Source organism: Lissotriton helveticus, chromosome 5_1 (genome assembly GCF_964261635.1).
Source record: "Lissotriton helveticus chromosome 5_1, aLisHel1.1, whole genome shotgun sequence".
Classification (NCBI taxonomy): Eukaryota; Metazoa; Chordata; class Amphibia; order Caudata; family Salamandridae; genus Lissotriton; species Lissotriton helveticus.
Genome location: NC_136065.1, coordinates 564,736,568 through 564,758,186, shown reverse-complemented (window position 1 = coordinate 564,758,186; position 21,619 = coordinate 564,736,568). Strand labels below are relative to the sequence as shown.

The 21,619-nt window shown below is 43.3% G+C and overlaps 1 protein-coding gene across 9 annotated transcripts in view; it reads right to left on the bottom strand.

The window, feature by feature from the left end:
- Positions 1 to 425: 425 nt before the first annotated feature.
- SGMS1 (sphingomyelin synthase 1) overlaps positions 426 to 21,619 on the bottom strand; it is a 922,685-nt gene continuing 901,491 nt past the window's right edge. For all 9 annotated transcript variants that reach the window (XM_078642900.1, XM_078642901.1, XM_078642896.1 and 6 more), the window contains 3 exons: positions 18,436 to 18,589; positions 12,137 to 12,303; positions 426 to 2,347 (listed from right to left, as the gene is read on the bottom strand). In XM_078642900.1, coding sequence (XP_078499026.1) covers positions 2,159 to 2,347; positions 12,137 to 12,303; positions 18,436 to 18,589 — 510 coding nt within the window. In that variant the 3' untranslated portion in view covers positions 426 to 2,158. The remainder of the gene's footprint in view (positions 2,348 to 12,136; positions 12,304 to 18,435; positions 18,590 to 21,619) is intronic.

The window sequence follows — 21,619 nt, the reverse complement described above, 5'->3', positions numbered from 1 at the left end:
TCGACAATGCCTAACAAAATAAAACAAAATACTAAAAAGGTAATTCCGGGCCTATCCAATAGATGGCGGAATGCACAGTACGTGAATTTAGAAAAGATTGACAATTCACTGTAAAATTAGAGGGTGGATTAGTTCACTGAGCTATCCATAACCATGTACTGTATTAAAGAAATGAGACAGCTAACAACGTATCTAAATGTGGTAAAAAAGTGGACTAAAAATTATAGTATTTAGCGGAGTGTCTTCAAAAACCTTGTATGCTTTTCAAACTAGTTTTACATTATGGGCAGATGCTCAGGTATGCAAGGATGTAATTTGATTCCAAGAAGTAGTCAAACAAAACCAAGTCATGAAAGCACTACACAAAACACAAATCAAACAATATTTGTCAATACAAAGCAAACATAATACAGCAACAAAAAGCATAAGTGAACTTAAGTCTTTATTTTCCGTCACCATTAGTATTTTACAATACAAATATCACCTTGTGAATACACAAAACCCTACAGAAGAGAACTCTGCTTCACGTAAAATACGTTATGAATGTGTTAATATATACATATGCATTTACGTATATGTTTTCACATATCTATAAATACATATGTATATATGTATATATAGTTCATTAAAATCTGCACATTGGCAAATATAGGTTAGAATACTTTCTCAAAAAATATGGTAGGAGTGAAACTCAAAGAACATGCTTTTTATGCACAAATAAATTTAAAAGAAATAGAAAATGTTTGTAATTTATTAACAACATTGTCAAGTATGTATAATTAGTGATAAGGTATCAAGTTTAAATTAGGCAATGTATAAACAAAAATGATGTATGTATTCTTGAGAAAATAATTTTGTTTCAGAATACAGAACACAAATTTATTTTTCTTAAAAGGTGAGCTTGTACAGATTTTTCTCAAAATAGTACTTGTTACTTGGCTATAGACATGGGATTGTGACATCTGATTTCATCATAAAACTAGAAATAAAAGAGCACCACTGAAACCAGTCCTCTGTTCCACAAACCCGCACATACTGCATGTCTGAAGATCATCTTATCTCACAAGTGCTGAACCCTAATAAACAAAACAAGTAAAGATGAAAAGCGCAATATGCACAGCTTTTAGGAGGTAGAGGTAAGATTTCCTGGTGAAGTTTCAAATGTAATTTTCAGACAAAACATTTCACAACATACATTAGCATTCATTTCTATTTTGAGAAAAAGGCACACAAACTCTCCGTTTAGTCAAACAAATCACTTGAACAGAACTCACAACATGTGAACAGAACTCAGAACATAAAAACAAATGTTTGTCTTTTTTCAAATTTAACTTTTGAAGCAATTATTTGTTTCATTTAGTTTTGAATTCAAAATTCAGTAACATATACATATAATGCCATTTTTCATGGAATACTTTATTGAAAAATAAAAACATATAAGACTGTCTACTGACCATACAATCAAGACAAGAAAGGCACTAGTAACAGACAAATCTCTTCCAATGTTAACTTTCATTTTCCAGACATGTAAAAATCATCAATAATTTTCATACATATTTTGAAAAATAAAGTTAGGAAATACTTAGAAAATCACTTTACAACAGAGTATTTTCGCACTTTTGACACTGCAGATTTTTACAAAATCAAAGTTATCAAACCTTTCTTTTGCTACGATTTTTAGAACATTGGTGCAGGCGGTAAAAAGATTTCAGCCTTTAGCCCATTCCGGTATGTCAAAGCCTTCATAGAGACGTTTCTTAGAAAATGGCTTACAGCCCAATCTTTGGGGCAAGAGATATGAAAAGTATGTTTTCCCAAGAAAATAATATGTTTTTCCCAGACACGACTGGAAAGACCACAACCCAGGATATAAAACGTTTATGAGGTTGCCTGATATACAAAGGAACACGGTTATGGGACATGTAGACAGACATTCTGTTTGCAGGAACTTTGTACAGTGCATGTTAAGTTTTGTTGTTTTCCAACGCAGGTCCTTTGGAGAGAAACAAAATCACAGTGCTGACCATGTAACTTAACAGGTTAGGGTCAAGTTAATTGTTGAAGATGGGAGAGGGAGGAATTTGCTTTATGGCAATGGTCTTTTATGGAGTTCTTAGCACTTAGGATAGCTCCTTCCTCAGTGTAAATTTCCCAGCTGCTATGTATCATTCACAAGTCTGCTGTATTCCACCGTTCGACCAAAGCGTCTTCTAAATGGAAGTGGACATGAACGAGGCCAGTGATAGGAGCGAGGTATCGTGCCTTGAACATTCTTTTCAAAGTACTGAAAGGGTCTGTACCACCACACTTGAGCAAGAAGATTCGTTGGGGAAACTTCTTTTAGAACCTGAGGGAGTGAAGAATGACACGCATTAGTTGTAACTCGCACTCCCATAATAAGCAAGTCAAATGTTTCCGAATTCTACTTTGAAGATTAAAAATCTGTCTCCTTCTCAAAAGTTATGATTGTGTTGTCTGATTTTCTGCGCTAAATTACTCTATTTTACAATTACTCACACAATTCTACTTAAATCAAGAGTGTACAGACTACAGGGACATATTTCACAGGACTTGCATTCTTGACAGACCTTGAGATGTGTCCGTACATTTTTTTAAACATTTTTACAGCACAAAGGCACTCGACTAATAAAGGTGAAAACAAATATTTAAATAGCAAACAAGTAATTGTGAGTAAATTAAATAACACTTTTTGCAGCTATGCTCATGTTTAAAAAAACAAAAAGAAGAAATAGCTGGCTTGGACTTTGAGGAAAAGTCTATTGATGCAAATATCAAATTTCTATACTTCTTTATGTGATTATTCCTGCAAAAAAGCGAAGTTAACACCCGCTCAAGCTCATGACTGGAACAAGGGGCTATCCACTTTATGCTGGCGGTCTGTGGTCAAACGGGCTCCCTTCAGCATCTGGTATGGAACTGTCCCAAGCTGGTTAGATAGTGGGAACAGGTCCTGAAGGACACTAACCAGGCATTTCACACACCAATTCCCTGATTCCCCACATGCACACTCCTAGGACTCTAAACTCACTAACCTTTCCCTTACGCTCAATTAGAAGCAGACAAATGGCACCTGCACTTATGCCGCTCGACAGGTCCTACTGGCACACTGGGGTACTGAGCTAGTCGCCGACCACATGCATAAGCTTAAAAAAATCTGGGTTTCCTGGCAATTGAACGAATGTCAATGAGATAGATAAAAGGGCAGAGGATTATGCAGGTACGATTCTGTCTGAAGAATTCAGCGAAGTAACTTGCCCTAAATGCTTACAAATTCTGCGCCTACTACCCCGAATGGATAAGGGAATCACATAAAATGTTGCCTACGAAAGAGCGTCCCTCGCCTATACCAAGAAGCCCATTCATCACACTAACACTTGGGAGAAACAATCCTGGTGCGGAGGAGATAGCGGGATAGGCGGGTGGGGCCGTTTAGTCTTCCGTGGCTTCTTAAAGCTCTTTGATACTCTCAATATTTCTAGTCTCACTCTTGTAATCCCATGTTTTTATTTTAATGTAAACCCCATAGTTCTGTGATACACCACCAACCTCCGGGTTGTAGGAGTAGGCCGTGTAATATCTTTATGCACTCCATTTGCTGCTGGCTAATGGTTGTAGGAAAAAGCTGTGTTAATACTTAACGGACAATAATAAAAAGCATTGTTCCATAAAGAAGCAAAGTTGCTACCATTTGGAAAATACAATATACGGTTTTGTTTTTACACTACGTTCACAAAATGTCCATCAAAAAGAAACCTGCCACCTACAGTTGTAAACACTACACACATTAAATGTACATGAGTAAACTTCTTAATCAGCAATGTAAGTTTGAAATCTGGTCTGAAAATGCAGTTTAATTTGTAATACTTCATCAACACAAAAATGGAGACTTGTCACTTACCTATACCAACCCTCTCCGAGATTGACAACTATTATTTGCTTAAAACATTAAAGCAATGCATTAATTAAACCCCCTCAATACGTGGAATGCAACCGTCATGTTTATGCCTCAAACTGTTGCAGTTAGTGCTGGTCTGGGTGGCCATAGGGAAGCACCATGCTTTTGTAATAGATGCAAAGTTCTACTCATCCTCTTATCTTTCCTTTTTAAAGGCTACTCTGTTATTGACTTCAATTCCCCCACCACATCATCATTGAGGGTGGTCAAGGGCATCCCTCTCTAGAGAAGTGTTCTACGATGCTAGGACAAGTGTTTCATCCACTCCCTCAAACCAGACGACTGCAAGCCCTCTACTGAAATATCACAGACTAATGTCTAGAGGAGAGATATGGTGAGTCTCTGTACAGCCAGAGCAGAGAACCAGAGGGAAGAATGTCTTGGATGACCACCACCCCCCTCATGTCTTTTATTTTTTTAGTTGAAGGGATAGATCACATACTGTCTTACTTGTTCAACAAGCATCCTGGGATGGGTTTCGGTATTTCACCCCTCATTGGCCAGGCTAGCTTGGCTCCAGTGGCATGGCGAGCACAGGACCCATGTCTGGGGATACCAGTCCCACTCCAGCTGAAACCCCGAAACCGGTCTTAGGATGCTTGTTTCCGGTCCAGTGAGGACCTGACTTGGCAGTTCGGGTTGGACTGTTCCCATGAGGCAAATGGTCAAGACTGATTTGCAGATGACTGGGTCTAAACTGGGGTGGCATGGTGAGTTAAAGAATGATGAATTTAACCCAGATCTCTTGACTGGGGGTGAATGTTTTGATTTGTTCTGCATTCCATCCATCATTTGTGTGTCTTTTGTCTCAACAGCACATCATTTTCTAAAAAAGAGTGAAAATTGCTTCCACAGAAACAGAAGCCATTTTAAACTCACCAAAAAAGCCTCACTCACCAAAAAAGCCGCTAAACGCTTTAAACACAACTTCCTTAGGGCACACCCAGAAACCCCCTTTGCTGACACCTACTTCTCACCGGTCAAGGGATCCCTGAACACTGATATCATCTTCCACACCACACGCAGAGCTCAATGGAGAAAAACGTTCCTCACTTTACTCACCGTCTCCTCCACCAGGAAATCCGCTCATAGCCTAACTCTCTCCATCACACCATCCCCACTCTTTCCAGGCAGAGCCACCATCACTATTTACAATAACGGGATTGTCCTATCTCAATCCACAGACAGGAACCTGGAACTACTAGACAACTTGTTCCCCACTTTCAAAGAGCACCTCTTCAATTCACGGACCAACACTCGTATTTCCTCCAGTCCCACCAGCCATGACCTCACAGCTCCCACCACCCACAACACTTCTAACCTACTTCGCCAGTTAGCTACTACATACTCCCCAATCAGGGACACATCTACCACCCTTGACCTCCCATCTCTCACCCACAAACACTCTATCCCAGTTCAGCACCAGGCAGTTGTCACACACGCCTCAAACACAGACACAGATCGCTCCCCCTCATACACCACTCACACCCCCACCCCCTCTACAAACCCTCGGACCTCAACACACACCATCAACTCTCCTCCCACACCTACAGCTGGCATTAACACTCCGCTCATCCCTGACAGCACAGCTCCCACCCACAACACACCTAACCTAGTCCAGCACCACAACAACACGCATATCGACAACCCCCCCCCTTAATCCCCCCCCATTCTCAGTCCACATTACCCTCTTACCAACCATGCAGAACACACCTCTCTTAATTTATCCCCCCCTCCCCACAACAGGACCATCTCCAATCCCATGTCCCCTCCTACTCTCAGCCCCCATTACCCTTCCTGCACCCCCACCACTACTATCAGTCTTCCAGCCTACACCTTGACCCCCCGCCTACCATTAATGCCCTCCCTCATACCACCAACCCCCTCCCTACCCCATCCACACCCCTCCCGCCCAAAACCTCTCCCCTCCATAACACCTTCCCGTACACTAACACAATGCAGCCCTGCTCGAACACCAGCCCACTCTCCCACCTGCCCGCGAATTCCCTGGTCAGTCACTCACCTCTGACTGCCACCCCCACCTCCACCACCTACCCCACGATGGACCACATCATGGCCACCCTCACTCAGATCAAAGAAGACATACACATCATCAAAGAACTACTCTCCACACACCCCTCATCCACCTCCCCTCCCAACTTGTCCCCTACCCCTCCGGCTGTCTCCCTCAATCAACACGCCCCACACCGGGCGCCAATCCCTGCTCATAGACGCAGCAACTGCCCTCGTCCCCCCTGCAACACCTCACACAACTACACCTCCCCGCCCAACCGGTCCCCCACCCTTCCGATTAACTCTCTCACTCAACTCCCCCCCAACCTGACCTCAATCCCAGCTCGCAATCGCAACAACCGCCCTCAACGCACCCACAACCCTTCTTCTGACCTCGACACACTCACCCTTCTCCGCTCCTATGACCCAGCCCCCCAAAATGACACAACCACCCCTCACCTCACCTCACCATCCCCACGATACACTCAAATCCCCTTAGACCCCCCACACTAAACAGCAGATTCTCCATCCCCAATAACCTTAGAAAAGTCCCTCTCTCTCTAGAACCATCCACCACCCTTGACACACCCCGTCTCAAATGCACTCTCCTCAACTGCAGATCGGCCTCGAAACATTCCGCCGCCATTGCTGATCTCCTCTTATCGCTGGACCTTGACCTAATCATCCTGACTGAAACCTGGCTAACTGAATCTTCGACACCTATAATGGACATTCTGGTTCCGCCCAACTACCACATTATCAGGCTCGACAGATCAGGCAAAATAGGTGGTGGAATCGCATGCATCTACAGGAACAACCTCTCTGTTCTGAAAGTCAATTCCACCTCCCTACCATCCCCAACATCCTGGGAATACATCTGCCTAGACATTATCAGTGAGGGCAAACCGATATGCTCTCTTCACAGCATTTACCACCCACCCAGGGACAACTTCACCTTTTCCCAACAAATCATGGATATGATCTCAACCAATGCCGGACGGCAGATCACCCAAATATACCTTGGTGACTTCAACCTCCAATGGAACGATCGCAAGGACGCGGTAGTAAATAGTCTTAAAAGTTTCCTCGATGCCCTTAACCTCACCCAAATATGCAACAGCCTGACCCACGAGAAAGGTTCTATACTCGACCTGATCATCTCCAAAGAAGACTCTATCCAACTCGAGTCCATCCAACCCTGTGACTGGTCAGATCATCATATTGTCACAATCTTCATCAATGAAAAAGTTAAAGTTAACCCGGCTCAATTCTCCAAGCCCAAAGTCTGGAAAAGAGACATGAAAAAACTCAACCCAGGCTCTTTGCCCCCTAACAGTTGCAATCTCCTACGCCCGCCGACTGGCGCTACGGACGTTCAAACCCTGACTGACCACTATCTCAACGCTATGACCTCAATAGTTAATGAGGCTGCACCTATGCAGCTAAAAAGAGTCTCTACTAAAATCTCCAATCCATGGTACAACGGGAGTCTCAATGAGGATAGACGAGACATGCGAACGGCAGAGCGTACCTGGAGATCAGCGCCCTCTGCAATGCACCTAAAGGATCTGAAGAAAAAGAGAAACGCCTACTTCAGGAAAATAAAACGCTAAAAATCAGACTTCTTCAGCCTCCAGCTCGACCAAGCAAAAAACCGCCCGAGAAAACTGTTTGAGCTAATCAAATCACAATCCAAGGATCAACCCCAACCAGTCAACACTGTGCGTGAGGCACCCTCCTGTGAAGACTTCGCTGCTTTCTTTATCCAAAAAACTGACAACATAAAGAGCGATCTCCTCATTGACGCAAACCTCTACTCCAAACCCCAGTGCCTAGCACCCACTGAACCAAAAAAACAAGGCTACATGGTCAACCTTTGGCACATACTCGGAAAAAGAAATTGGCAAACTGCTCAGCACCCTGAAACCATCCAATCACCTCACGGACCCCCTTCCTGCTACCGCAGTAAAAGACTTTACCCCTTTGCTTCTCCCGCTCTGGACCAAAATTATCAACAGTTCTCTCCAACAAGGAAGCATACCTGACTCCCTCAAAGTTGGTCAAGTCACACCTCTACTAAAGAAACCTACAGCCGACCCCTCTGACCTCAACAATTACCGTCCCATCACCAATATCCCCACTCTCGCCAAACTGCTGGAAAAATGCGCACAACTACAACTGACTAAACACATTGAACAATTTGATCTCCTTAACCCTCACCAGCCAGGCCTCCGAGCAGGGCACAGTACAGAAACTGCTATGACTCACATAATTGACGACGCACTTCAAATGCTAGACCAAAACGACACCTGCCTCCTCATCCTTCTTGATCTCTCTTCAGCATTCGACACCGTTAAACATGAGAATTTACTAGAACTACTAAACACAAGAATGGGTTTATCTGGAACTGTTCTCAAGTGGTTCGCTTCCTTTCTTCACAACAGGTCGCAGAAATTCAAGAGCAATAACCTGATGTCCTCGCCAATACCTGTAACGCTAGGCGTCCCCCAAGGATCCTCGCTATCCCCAACACTGTTCAACCTAGTCATGGAACCTCTCACTACCCTGCTACAAGCATCCAATGTACACTTTCACATGTACGCTGATGACACCCAACTTTATCTCAAATTACAGTCCCCCAAAGACATTTTGCTCTTGAACTCAACGATCAGATGCACCCAATCCTGGCTTGCCGATAATCATCTCAAACTCAATGCCCTGAAAACAGAGTTCCTTCTGATCTCACCTCCAGCGAAGATCTCCACCACCCAAATTTGGCTTAAACACCTAACCGCACTCAATGTCCAACCCACCATCGTGGACTCAGCAAAATCTTTAGGCATAACACTTGACACCAATCTCAACATGCAGCAACATATCAGCAAGGCAACAAAGGGAGCAAACTTCCAGATCAATACTCTGAGGAAACTCAAACCTTTCCTCCCAACCAAATACTGCCAAACCGCAGTACAAGCACTAGTCATCCCCCGAATTGAATACGGCAGCATCGCCCTCTGCGGACTTCCCCTAACTTCAACCGCACCCCTAAGAGCTTCTCTAAACGCTGCAGCGAGACTCATCACTGGATCAAAAAAGCATTCCCATATCACCCCTGACTTTAAATCCCTGAATTGGCTGCCTTTTGAAGCCAGAATTCATCTGAAAATCGCCTGCATGACACACAAGGCGGTACACCTAAACTCACCCGGATACCTCGCTCAGAAACTGACAATCTCTGGCGGAGCTAGAAACACTAGAGGCACAAACAATCTTCTGCTGAAACCTCGAAGATTCCGGAAGGAAAAAACATATAAGCGCTCCTTCTCAGGAATGGCGCCTAGGATCTGGAACTCACTCCCTCCCGAAACCAGGCTTATCTCTTCCACTACACTCTTTAAAAATGAAGTAAAAGCTATCCTCATGGCTAAATACATTTGAACTATTATTTCGAACTCTGGTAAGATCTGTACTACATGTTTTGACCACTTTGCTTATTTGTATTGTTATCTTATTACTCACATGATTGGCTTTGCAGCCACCTACCTGTACTGTTTGATCTATTGATATATTTGTCTGACTATGCTCCCTCATGTACCCCTCTTTGTAAAGCGCTCTGATATCTGCAAAGATCTTGTCCGCGCTATATAAAACTTTCAAAATAAAATAAAATAAATAAATGCCCACATGCATATAAAAAAGCACCAATATTATGTAGTTGGATAGTCCTCGTCACCTCAAAAGAACGTCTATATCAAGATACATGTCAATTTGTCAACTGGTGAGAAGAACATGTCAAACCACCTGACACAATCACAGGGAAACCATGGTACCAGAGCAATACAGCTGGCTAAGCACATACACCTGAGTAGTGTTTCCATAACAGTTTACCAACCTCCAAATCAGTTGATTTTAACTTAAGATTGCCAAACAATGTTCTGGGAAAACAGGAGCTCATCCAAGCCAGAATGGAGTCCAAAATGCAGATTACCAAATTTCCAAGATCAGCTAATCAGAATCTTGTCAGGGGAGACTCTCAATGGCATATTAATTCAAAATATTTAACGCAAGGTCTGTATTGTAAGCAGCAACAAATGGGAATAGATCAATGTATCTTCACCATCTTTCCTAGTCCTCAGGGGTAACGGAAACAGCTATGTGTCACAAAAGTCATCTTCCCACAGCACAGACATGCCAAATGAGGCCGAAGAGAATCACTAGATCTTTATTACATTTCTTTCACCCACCCATCCATCCTCTCAATTTCATTTACTGCCATCTTTCCATCCACCCATATATCCATCTTCTCAGAATTTCATTTACTTCGGCATCTTTACTTTTCTATCCATCTCCCTCTTGTTTACCAGTCTATCCACTCAGATTTCCATTTACCCTGCCATGCTTTAACCCAGCAATCCACCTTACCCCCTAACCGCTCCTCCAGCCATCCTTTCACCTACTCAGCCCCACCCATCCATGCATGCATCCTTTAACTCACCCATCCACAATCATTTCACTCACTTATCCATCCATCCATAGGTCAATCCTTTCACCTGCCCTCTACTCACCCACCCATCCATCCTCCCATTTTTCCATTAATGCTGCCATCCTTTCACTCATCCTTCCACTTATTCTTTCAGATTTGCATTTACTCTACTATCATTTCACCCACCCATTCACCTATCCTCTCACTGACCTATCCTCTTACCCACTCATCCACCCATTCTTTCATCTACTCACTCATCCATACACCCTTTTACCCACCCATCCATCCGTGCATCCTTCCACCCACTTTTTCCTGTCCATTAACTCACCCATCATTCACTCACTCATCTATCCATCCTTTTACCCACCAATCCTTTCACCCACTTATTCATCTTTTCACCTGCTCATCCTCTCACCCACCCATACTCACCCAATCATCCATCTTTTCTCCCACTGAGCCATCCTTTCATCTATCCTGATTTCCATTTTCTCTCCCATCCTTTCACCCAACCATGCTCTCAGATTTCCATTTACTCTGCATTAATTTCATCCACCAATCGTCTCACCCACTCATACATGTAACCTCTCACCCACACATCCTACACCCATTCATCTTTTCATACCCCATCCTTCTACCCACTTATCGATCCAGCTTTTCACCCACCCATCCATTCATCCTTTCACCCCATGATTTCCCCAACCATCCATCCTTTCACCCACTATCCATTCACCTACTCATCCAAACATCCTTTTGCACACTCTTCCTTTCACCCACTCATCACCCATCCTTTCACCAACTCATCACCCATCTTTCACCTACCAATCTCCTCACCCACTTATCCTCCCATACCCCTGACCACTCATTCACTCACAAATCCATTACTGCACCCACCCATCCACACAAACACCTGTCTATTCATCATTTTATCCAACCATCATTTCACCGTCTTATCCAACAATCCTTTCACCCTACCATTCATGCATCCTTTCAATCACCTATCCTTTTACCCACTCATCCATCCTTTCACTCGCCCATCCATGCTTTCACGCAGTCCCCTGTGCATCCTTACCCACCCACTCTTTCACATACTCATCTATTCACCCTTCTTTCCCTTTTTTTTTACAACCCATCTTTTCTTTATTTATAGAGTTGTTTCGCTTTTATAAAGAGCCCTGCTGAAACTGCTAAAGCGGTGGGAGGGGGGCGGGGACAGGGGTGGTGGGGACAGGGGGGATTTTGACGCCCATACCGTCTTATGTAGTAACTAAATTTTTTGACACTTGTGATAGCCTCAATTTTATTATTTAAAAAACAAGTGGATTTCTGCAGAACCAAATCCACAGCAGGTGACTTCCCTTACTGTAGAACGCTTTGGTAGAAGAGACACCAACACAATATTTGCAAAGAAACAGATCACTTTATCTGATTTTATTAAATAATTTCCTGGAGACGTCAACCACCTCCCGAGAAAGGGATTAATAAAAGCAGCGAATATTATAATTCATCAATTGTGCTGGTTCCTTTTCCTCATAACTCCAACATCCGGTAGTGGCGTCCAACGCACCCAATTATCATCAACACAAGTGTCAAAGGGTGACAGGACATTTTTATAGCTTGCATTTAACAAAAAACTGAGCAACATTTACACTAAACTGAATACTCACTTGCTGGTTGGCCATTGTATGATACCACCAGAAAAGTCTTGAAGTGATATAGTAAGCCACAACCACATCCACAGTGTAGTGATCATGAGCTAACAGAATACAGAATATCCCCACAATGCTGAGGCTCCAGCAAATCCAGTGGTATATTCGGAATCGCCTTGGTGAATCTGAAAAGACACACAAAAATTCTTCTTAGGTGTGTGAACAATGACACCCCATCATTTTAGTGAGCCACACGCCCTAAACAAGAAATGGAAGGCAAAAATAATTATTTCGAAATATGATGGTTAACCACTTCATTCTGAAGGGTTTTTGCAGGTTTTTATCCTTTTTGCAATTAGGCACACATTACACTAAAACAGCACAACATTTTCCCACAAACTGTTCTTTAACAAATTTACTTTCTTTTTTCCCTACAAGCTGAGCATTTTAAAGATATGCAGGGTACATGAATTTCTCTAGCTAGCAATTAATCGAAATGTGGAGACATTTGATCCTTTAAAATAGTGTGTTGTGCTAGAAAACATGTTTTCTAACAACTAGATCAACAAAACGTCTGCTGGTGAAAAAAAGATTTCTTGGCCATTAGTTTTGAGCTCAAACTTTTTCAATTGTTATGGTTGGTCCTGGTTTCCATATTTGGGGAAAATAGCAGCGATAACTATGGATGAACTCACAAAGATACAAACTAGATAGACAACATCCTGAATTCAGTAAGGTGAAATTTGTGAAGCTTGGTCAAGTAATACCCAAACAAAATAATACCGGTCTTTACATAACATAGAATTGTGAAAAAGTGTTGATTGGCAGTAAGGTTTACATCTGTGGTTTTTTGTATTGAAGGTGGGTGTACATAGATAATATTCTATTACATGTCCCTTAGCCCTTCTGGATCAGATATTCACAAATTGTTTGGTCCAAAAATCCAGAGCCAACAACTGCGTGTGGCTTACAATGTCTCACTGTGTACCAACCATGAATTTGAATTTAAAATTATTTATAAGAGCGCACATACACCAGCGGCTTCTTGGCGCTACCACTAACAGACTACTGAGAACAGAAAGAAACAGGGGGCCGGGAGGGGTTATTCAAAGGATTTCTTAAATAGATGGGCCTTGAGTTGTTTCCGAAAGTGTGAGTAAACAGTGAGGGATCGAACTCCCAAAGGGAGAGAGTTCCACAGGGACGGAGCCAGAGTGGCAAATTTAGAGCCTCCCCACTTCTTCCTCCGGAACCGAGGGACCGTAAGAAGGGCCTGGGAGGACGAGCGGAGCTCTCTACCCGGAACATACTGGGTAATCTCTGAAGAGATAAAGGCTGGAGCTGAACCCAGACGAGCCAGAAAGGTAATGGAGGCGATCTTAAATTGGACTCGAGCCTGTACAGGCAGCCAATGTAAAGACTTCAGGAGAGGGGTAGAATGATGAAATTTTGGGAGATTAAAGGCCAGGCGGGCCGCCTGGTTCTGGATGAGTTGGAGACGCCGTAAACTATATGCAGGAATACCCGCATACAGGGCGTTCCCATAGTCCAGGCGGGACACCACCATGGCCAAAATGATAAGCTTGAGGGCAGAAAATGAAAAAAAACGGGACACCCTGCGTATAGTACGCAGTGCAAGAAAAGAGGCAGAAACCACAGAACTAACCTGGGAGTGGAGGGACAGTTGAGAATTAATTTTAATGCCAAGGGTTTTAACTGAGGTAGCGGGAGTGGGAGAGGGACCAAGGGAAGGGGGCCAAAACAGAGGAGTCCAGGGGCTGGATGAACCACCTGTCAACACCAACTCGGTCTTATCAGGGTTGAGTTTAAGGTGGTTGTGGTTCATCCAGTCCCTGATATGAAGCATAATAGATTGAAAGTTAAGAGCAGAAGAGGAAGAAGAAGACAGGTTAAAAACAGGCTGGAGGTCGTCCGCGTAATTAAACACGGCGACCTCCATCTGTTGCAGAGAAAAAATGAGGGGGGCAATGTAAAGATTAAATAAAAGGGGGGAGAGAGAGGAGCCCTGTGGGACCCCGCACTGAACTTTCCGGACGTCCGCTGTAAAATCACCCAGGCGAACAGCCTGGGTGCGGTCCCTCAGGAAGGAGGAAAGCCAGACCAAGGCCGTCCCCCCGACCCCCCGACACGGGAAAGTAAGATGGTATGATCCACCGTGTCAAAGGCGGCTGAGAGGTCGAGGAGCACCAAGGCCTGGCGTTGGTTGGTATCCATACCCTCCCTGAGGCTGTCCAAGACAGAAATGACCACGGACTCCGTAGAGTGTGCGGGGCGAAAGCCGGCCTGACGGGGGGCAAGGGCTCCATGCATCTCCACAAAGGTGCTCAGTGCGCAGGTCACATGGCGCTCGAGCACCTTTGCCAGAAATGGCAAAAGGGAGATGGGACGAAAATTGGCAGGCACAGAGGGGTCCAAGGCGGGTTTATTCAGGATGGGCACAATCACCGCCGATTTCAGAGGGTCAGGTACCACACCCTGGGCAAGTGAACTATTTAAGAAATAAAGTGGAGGGTCGGGACAGGAGGAAAAAATGTGACGAAGAACATGAGCGGGGCAAGGATCACGTGGGGAACCAGACTTAACCAGGGGAACTAAAGTGGACAAGGTTTCTCTAGTCATAAGGGGAAATGAAGTGAATTCAGCCTTAGGGGGGGGACACTGGGGGTCAACAAAAGAGAGAGAAGGAGGGGGAATGTTGGCCTTAATGGACACAATTTTATGGATGAAATAATTGTTGAGGGAACAGCAGAGTTCCTCGGATGGGGCAGGCTTAAGAGTGGACCTGTCCGAGAACGCCAGGTTGTGGACAATGGCAAATATTTCTTTGGACTGATTTTCCGCAGCCAGTATTTTGGAGGAGAAATAGATGGTTTTGGCCTCCAAGATGTCTTTTTTGTACTTGGCCAGGATGGTAACATACTCCAAACGTGCAGTGGGGCTATAATTTCTCCTCCAGACTCGCTCAGCGCGTCGTACCGCTAACTTGGTGGCCTTAAGCTCTTTGCTGAACCAACGGTTAGCGTCTTTATCGCGCTTAGAGGTAATACGTTTGAGCGGTGCCACAGCGTCACAACCTGAGGACAGCCACTGTTCTATGGCCTTGACCTGCGAGGAGGTGGATAAACCCTTTAATGAAGGGGGGAGGCAGCGAGTGAGGCAGAGAGATCATCCAAATTGGCTCGACCCCAAGCTCGAACCCAGATGTTTTTGGGGCGGGGGTGTTTGACAGGGGAGTGCACAGGAAGGGAGAATGAGACAAGATAATGGTCGGACCAAGTGCATGGGGAAATTGAGAGAAGGTCCACCGGACAGTTAAGGGACCAAATCTGGTCAAGTACGTGACCTTTAATATGGGTGGGAGAATGAACATGTGAAATGAAACTAAAAGATTGAAGGGTTTCAGAAAACTCCTTAGACGAGGAGCATTCGGCGGGATCGGAGGGCCAGAAATTAAAATCACCAAGGAGTAAAATAGAAGAATTATTGACAGTGATGGTGGCCAGTACTTCCAGAAAATCATGAAGGAACAGCAAGGGAGTTTTGGGAGGACGATAAACAAGAAAGCAAGTCAAAGAGGGAGTAGTGGCAGTAGTGCGAATAACCAAGTATTCAGAGGTTGAAATGGCGGGCAGAGATAGGATTTGAAAAGAAAGGTCAGTGCGGGCAATAACCGCGACACCGCCTCCGGTTCTGTTAGTAAGACGGTCAGCTCGAAGGGCATAATATTGGGCCGGCAGAGTGGCTAAAAGGGCAGGAAGAGAGTCATCACCAAACCAGGTCTCCGTTAGGAAGAGAAGGTCTGGTGCATGAAGGTCCAACAGGACCGAGAGTTCGTGCGCATGAGCGACAGCAGATCTAGTGTTAAGGTAGAGTGCTTTGAGGGGTTTGGAAGCTGTCGATGAGTTCGTGTCATCAGCAGAACATGGGGAGTCAACTGTAGGTGGGGAAATCAAAGGAGCAGTAACGGAACGGAGGCCAAGACGGGAAATATGAGAGTAGATAGGGGCTGGGATAGGCCATGGTCCCTGGAGGTGGTAGAGCTGGTCAGGGGTATAGGCAATGTGGGGGGCAGAGTGACGTGCCCCTAGCCCCGGACTGTCGCGGACGGGCGCAGATGGGCTTGCCTTTGGCGCGCCTTCGGCGCGCCATCGTCGCGCCCGTCCGCTGCGCCTCCGGCCCAAACACATATTTTTATACAGGGATCCAAGGGAAAAAAAGGGGAGGAGGAGGGGGCGTGGCCTAAAAGATGGGCGGGGCTTACTCGCCCGCGAAGGATGGCAACAGCAAGGGAGGACTCCCCAAGGCAGCGCCCAGGTCGGCTGTCAGGGAGCTCCCGAGGAGGCAGGGGGAAATGCCAAGATGCCTGTTAAGTTTAAAATTAGCACACAGGTACAAAAACAATACAATGTTAAAGTAAGTTCTGTGCACCATGCATCAAATGTCATTGAAAACCGCAAAATTATTTAAAAAAGAAGCATTCAGGGTAGTTGCACATGTTTACCATTGAATAGGTGTCACAGTTACCACCTAGAATTGTGTAAATTAAACATCTAGGGGTAGCCAATGGCTGCAATGAGCACACCACTTTTTCTTACTCAGAATGCACTGCAAACATACTTCTCCAAATGCCGATGACGTGTATTTGCATACACACCATACAAAGGAAAATTTAAAACCCGTTCAGCATAGCAGAAGCGATTCTGCTAATAGCAATGAGGTTATGGCTAGGCCATTACTAGGCGAGCAGCAGTAACATTCGCAATTAAAGTTTGAAGATGTTCCCCAAGGATGTGTGCATGAACCATTGCAATAGTGCCTGATAAATTGAGCTACAGATAGGAGATTACAATCCCAGTACCATGTGGTTTTAAAAAATAGGAACTTCAAAGGAACTGTAAACTGTACCATAAACTTGAGTTTCTAGAAGATCAACACTCAGATAATGCAGATTTTTTTTTACAAGTAAGCCAACTTTAAGGCACGTTTTACAGGTACCAGTAAATGAACAGGTATTAAAGTAGATCTATCCAGATGGATACACATAGTAAATTAGACTACACTGAAGTCCACACCTTAATGATAGCCTTTATCTACAGGACCTACGATTTTCAGATCTGGTGTGTGATGACATTATCTGTTAAGATAAACCAACACCCACAATTTTAAAAACCATTACAATTTAAAAAGAGGAAAGAGTCGCCTGTGCTTCTGTCCTCTTCAGACATTGGGTTTTGTGTGTTTCATGGTATGCCATTGCTTTGGTGGACATTTTTTCAGGGCCATAGCATTTTGAGCATTGTAATAGTTGTGTTCCTATTAGAATTTGGTGACTAGTATCAACCAGTTCTTTAGTTAAACTTTACATGTGACAAAAGAGTGGCTTGCAATCGAGAGTCAGTGTGCATTACGATTTACTCGCTTTACTTATATAACTTTTAACATCGGGAGTTATAACTTTTTGGGGTTAGAATGTGCATATTACGTGAATGTTAAATACCCCGTGCCTCTCATTAATCAACTTGGCATGTTCATTTGTTTTTCTTTGATACCATGTCGGATGTTCAGCATGTTTGTGAACAAATTAAAGAAATGTGCGCCCACACAGGTGCATATATACACACAACACACGGTTTCTTAAAGCTACAATTAAAAAAATAGCAGTGTCAAAAGACTACTATGCAATATTTTGTATACATGGCATTAACTTTCACCACTTACAAGGCAAACTTAATCTTCGGACTCATTTTGTTAATACTCTTCATTGAGGGTACAGCTTAATAATACTATTGCGGTCTGTTAAGCAAAGGATCCCTACCCCCTGCTTCTGTATTGTTGTAATTCTGGATGTTGCTTTGCTAAGAAATTTTCTTTCGGGACAGCAGGAGCTACACATACACAAAGTTGCCTACCTATTTACCTAACACTTCCCCTAGCAAAAAGCCATTGGCTTGGCCATTCCTAGTTCCGGGAAGTTACAACCAGCTGGCGAATACAGGGGAATGGTACGTTTAACTGTTGCCTTAGACCTTAAAGAAGCAGGTTCATGAGCTATCTAAAAGTCGACCCCTAAACTGAACATTGGAAAAGCTCAAATGTTACTTTCTCTTTAGATTTGTTTACACTCCCATTTATAAAGCAAACTCCAAATGATAAGAAAGTAGAAAATGCAAGACAGCAAAATCAGAAACGTTGCTGCACTGACACAATAACATATAACTGAATAAGAAGATGCATGATTAGTACGGTTTTGCAATCTGATACAAGTCACCTTATTACAAAGTCTGTATTCCACTTACACTCTTTGATAAACATGTAGGTAAGTGTTAACATGACGGTGTGGCCACTGTACAGATAGTCTCCACACATGGTGTGCGACCCTGTGATAGAAAGCCCTCCTCCTGCGATCATCTTCATTATCCTCCTCAGCTGGGCTTCCCAATCTCCTAACAGCTGGTGAAAGATACAAGAAAAAAGACTTAATGCAATTGCTTTCTGTGCCATAAAGACAAACAAGGCACAAAGTAACAAACAATATTACAATACAGGTCTGCGTGGTAGTCTCCTTTTATTATTTTTTTACAAGTGATAACTTATCAATACGATTCCAGTACTGGAGCAAGAGCCAAAGAATACAGCAGTGTTACTCAAACATCGCTATACCATGTGTTCTGTTCGTCTCAACACTCATTGTCTTTCCCCAGCAGGTGATTGTGGGTATGTAGAACAAAAACTTGAGCAGACTCACACAGTCTAGTAAATGTTACTTACCCTGTAAGCATCGGTTTGCGGCATGTAGTGCTGTAGATGCACATGCTTAGTACAAGTATGCCATTTAGTGTTGATCTCGGAAGTGTGCAAGGTGTTTTTCTGCAAATAATTATTCCGATTCACGAGGTGGAATGACTCCTCTTGCTTGGAATGTGTATGGTCTTCAACTATTGTTATATTGTTTGCCGCTTGGTGTGTGAGGATGGAGTGAAAGGATAGCGTATCCTATAGAGATGACCATGTAACAATAATGTAATGTATGATGTAGATAAAGGCAACCAACACAAGTTACCAGGGAGGAGGGTGGGTGCATGTGAATCTACAGCATTACATGCCATAACAGATCCTTACAGGGTAAGTAACATTTACCGTTTGATAGCATGTGTGGATGTAGATACACATGCTTACCATAGACTAAAAAGCAGTTCTCCTTGTAGGCGGTGGTTAACTTGAGCTGGGGGCATTTGTTTGCAATAATGTACCTAGTACCGCTTGGCCTGCACCTGTTTGTTGTCATGCCATAGCATCTACACAGTAATGTTTTGTAAATGTGTGCAGTGTAGTCCATGTAGTTGCACTGCATAGGTCCGCTTTGGTATATTCCGTAGAAAGGCCATAGAACCTCCTTTCTTGTGTGTATAATGAGCTTTTGGTGGTATAGGGAAGGGTTTTTTGACATTCGCATAGCAGGTTTGGATACATTTTACTATACAACAAGCAATACTGGGTTTGGAAATTGCTTTATCTTAATGTGGCTTTGAGAATGCCACAAATAGTTGTTGAGTTTTCCGAAAGGACTGTGTCCTATCAATATAGTACATTAGTGCTCTTTTAACATCTAGCATGTGTAATGCTCTTTCTGCCACTGAGTTTCATTGAGGAAAAAATACAGTCTATTCAATGGACTGAGTCATGGGAAACTGTGAGACTACTTATGGTAGAAATTTAGGATTAGTTCTTAAAACCACTGTTGTCTTTGTGTAGTTGGAAAAATGGTCCCTCCAGAGCCAATGCTTTAATCTCTCCCCCTCTTCTGAGTGAGGTAATTGCAATGAGAAAAACAAGTTTGCATGAAAACTTGTACACTTCCAAGCCCAACACTAGACGGGGGACTTTTGCTAAGCATGTGTATCTACAGCCACACATGCCATCAAACATATATATATTTGACACAGTTTTGATACTGCAAATTTGGGACATTATTGGTGCCTACTGGGTGCAGTAATTTTATGCTCTAGTCACATGTCAACTGGATAAAATGCTATAGAATCATTAGCATCATTATATTGCTCACCTGTGAACAAGGCTATTTTTTAGCTGAAACGCGTAATGACAAACATGTTGCCCATTCATTGGAATAAATGCCAGTACGGCATTGAGTTGTGGCTTCATAATGTATTTGTTGGTGTGATGCCATTCACGAGATTCTCCATTCCCCTTTTAAAGCCGCGCTGCAGGGATGGGGGCTCCAACATTTGGAAACTTTGTAATTGGAGATATATAATACACACACACACAATTTGTTAAAAGAAACTGCACTAATAAAAGGACATCCAAACATTTACTACAACGCAAAGGTCAAAATCAAATGTATTACCAGAGGACAGCAAACTTTACATGAGAAAAATACTTATTAATGGCTCAAATATAATCTCTGTAACAATTACTCTACCATACTGCACACTGGTTTTGTTAAAATGTCTTTTGTGGAGGCAAGCACACAGGAAATAATGCCATGGCATAAACCATTTATGCAGAGATGCAGAGTATAATACGCTATTTCTTACCACTGTTGCTCATCTCTAGTGAGTTATTCCCCACCACACTCAATATTGGTAGCAAATAGTATATTACAGTAGAATGCATACTATATATTTTACACACACACGTTTCATTGTATAAAATGAAAAGGTATAAACCAATATTTCACATGGTATCAGTACTATTTTACAAGTTACTGAAATAACGGTGTCATTATCATAATGAACACCACCACAACAACACTCTGCAGCGCTTTACCATTCTCAGAGGGAGTCGCTGAAAAAATGTGGCAATTAAGGACCAGTATATGCAGCAACATTATCTAAATTCTACACCAGGAAAAGGCACACTACATATATTTTGTAGCACTAGACAGTATAATTTGATCAATTAAGAGAAACTTTTATTGATCAGCAAATTGTGGCACATGTTTTCCAATCCATAATTATGTGGTAAGCGGGGCAGCTACATAGTAGCATAATTCCATAGTCCCGTCAAATTCTGCATGCTGCACAACATAATCAAGAAACAAAATACCCACAAAGAGGCATCTCAAATATTTGGAAGGACCTTTCCAGTGATGAAGAGAACACTGCTAGATTGAAACCTCAAGTACTAAACGTGACCTTCAGTTCAGAGGGCCTCTATTTAAGCCTAAAGAAGCTCCCAATAATATTCTCATTGGTTTCTAGTTAGGTTAACACTATTACCTGCATAGATATGTGACTGATGGCTCAAGTCTAGTTTCTGCCAGTTTGTGAGGAAATTGCTGCCGATCTTGCTTCTGTGAGAGCATGCTCCTACTCAATCTGGAATAAATGAATCCTGTTTGCCACCTAGTTTTAACCCTCTTCATTAAGGCCAAAGATTACACCGAGGAGTTCCAAAGGACACAGATGGATCACTTTAGGGATAGTGCCAGACTTTCTGGGGGAAAGCCTCAATGTTTGC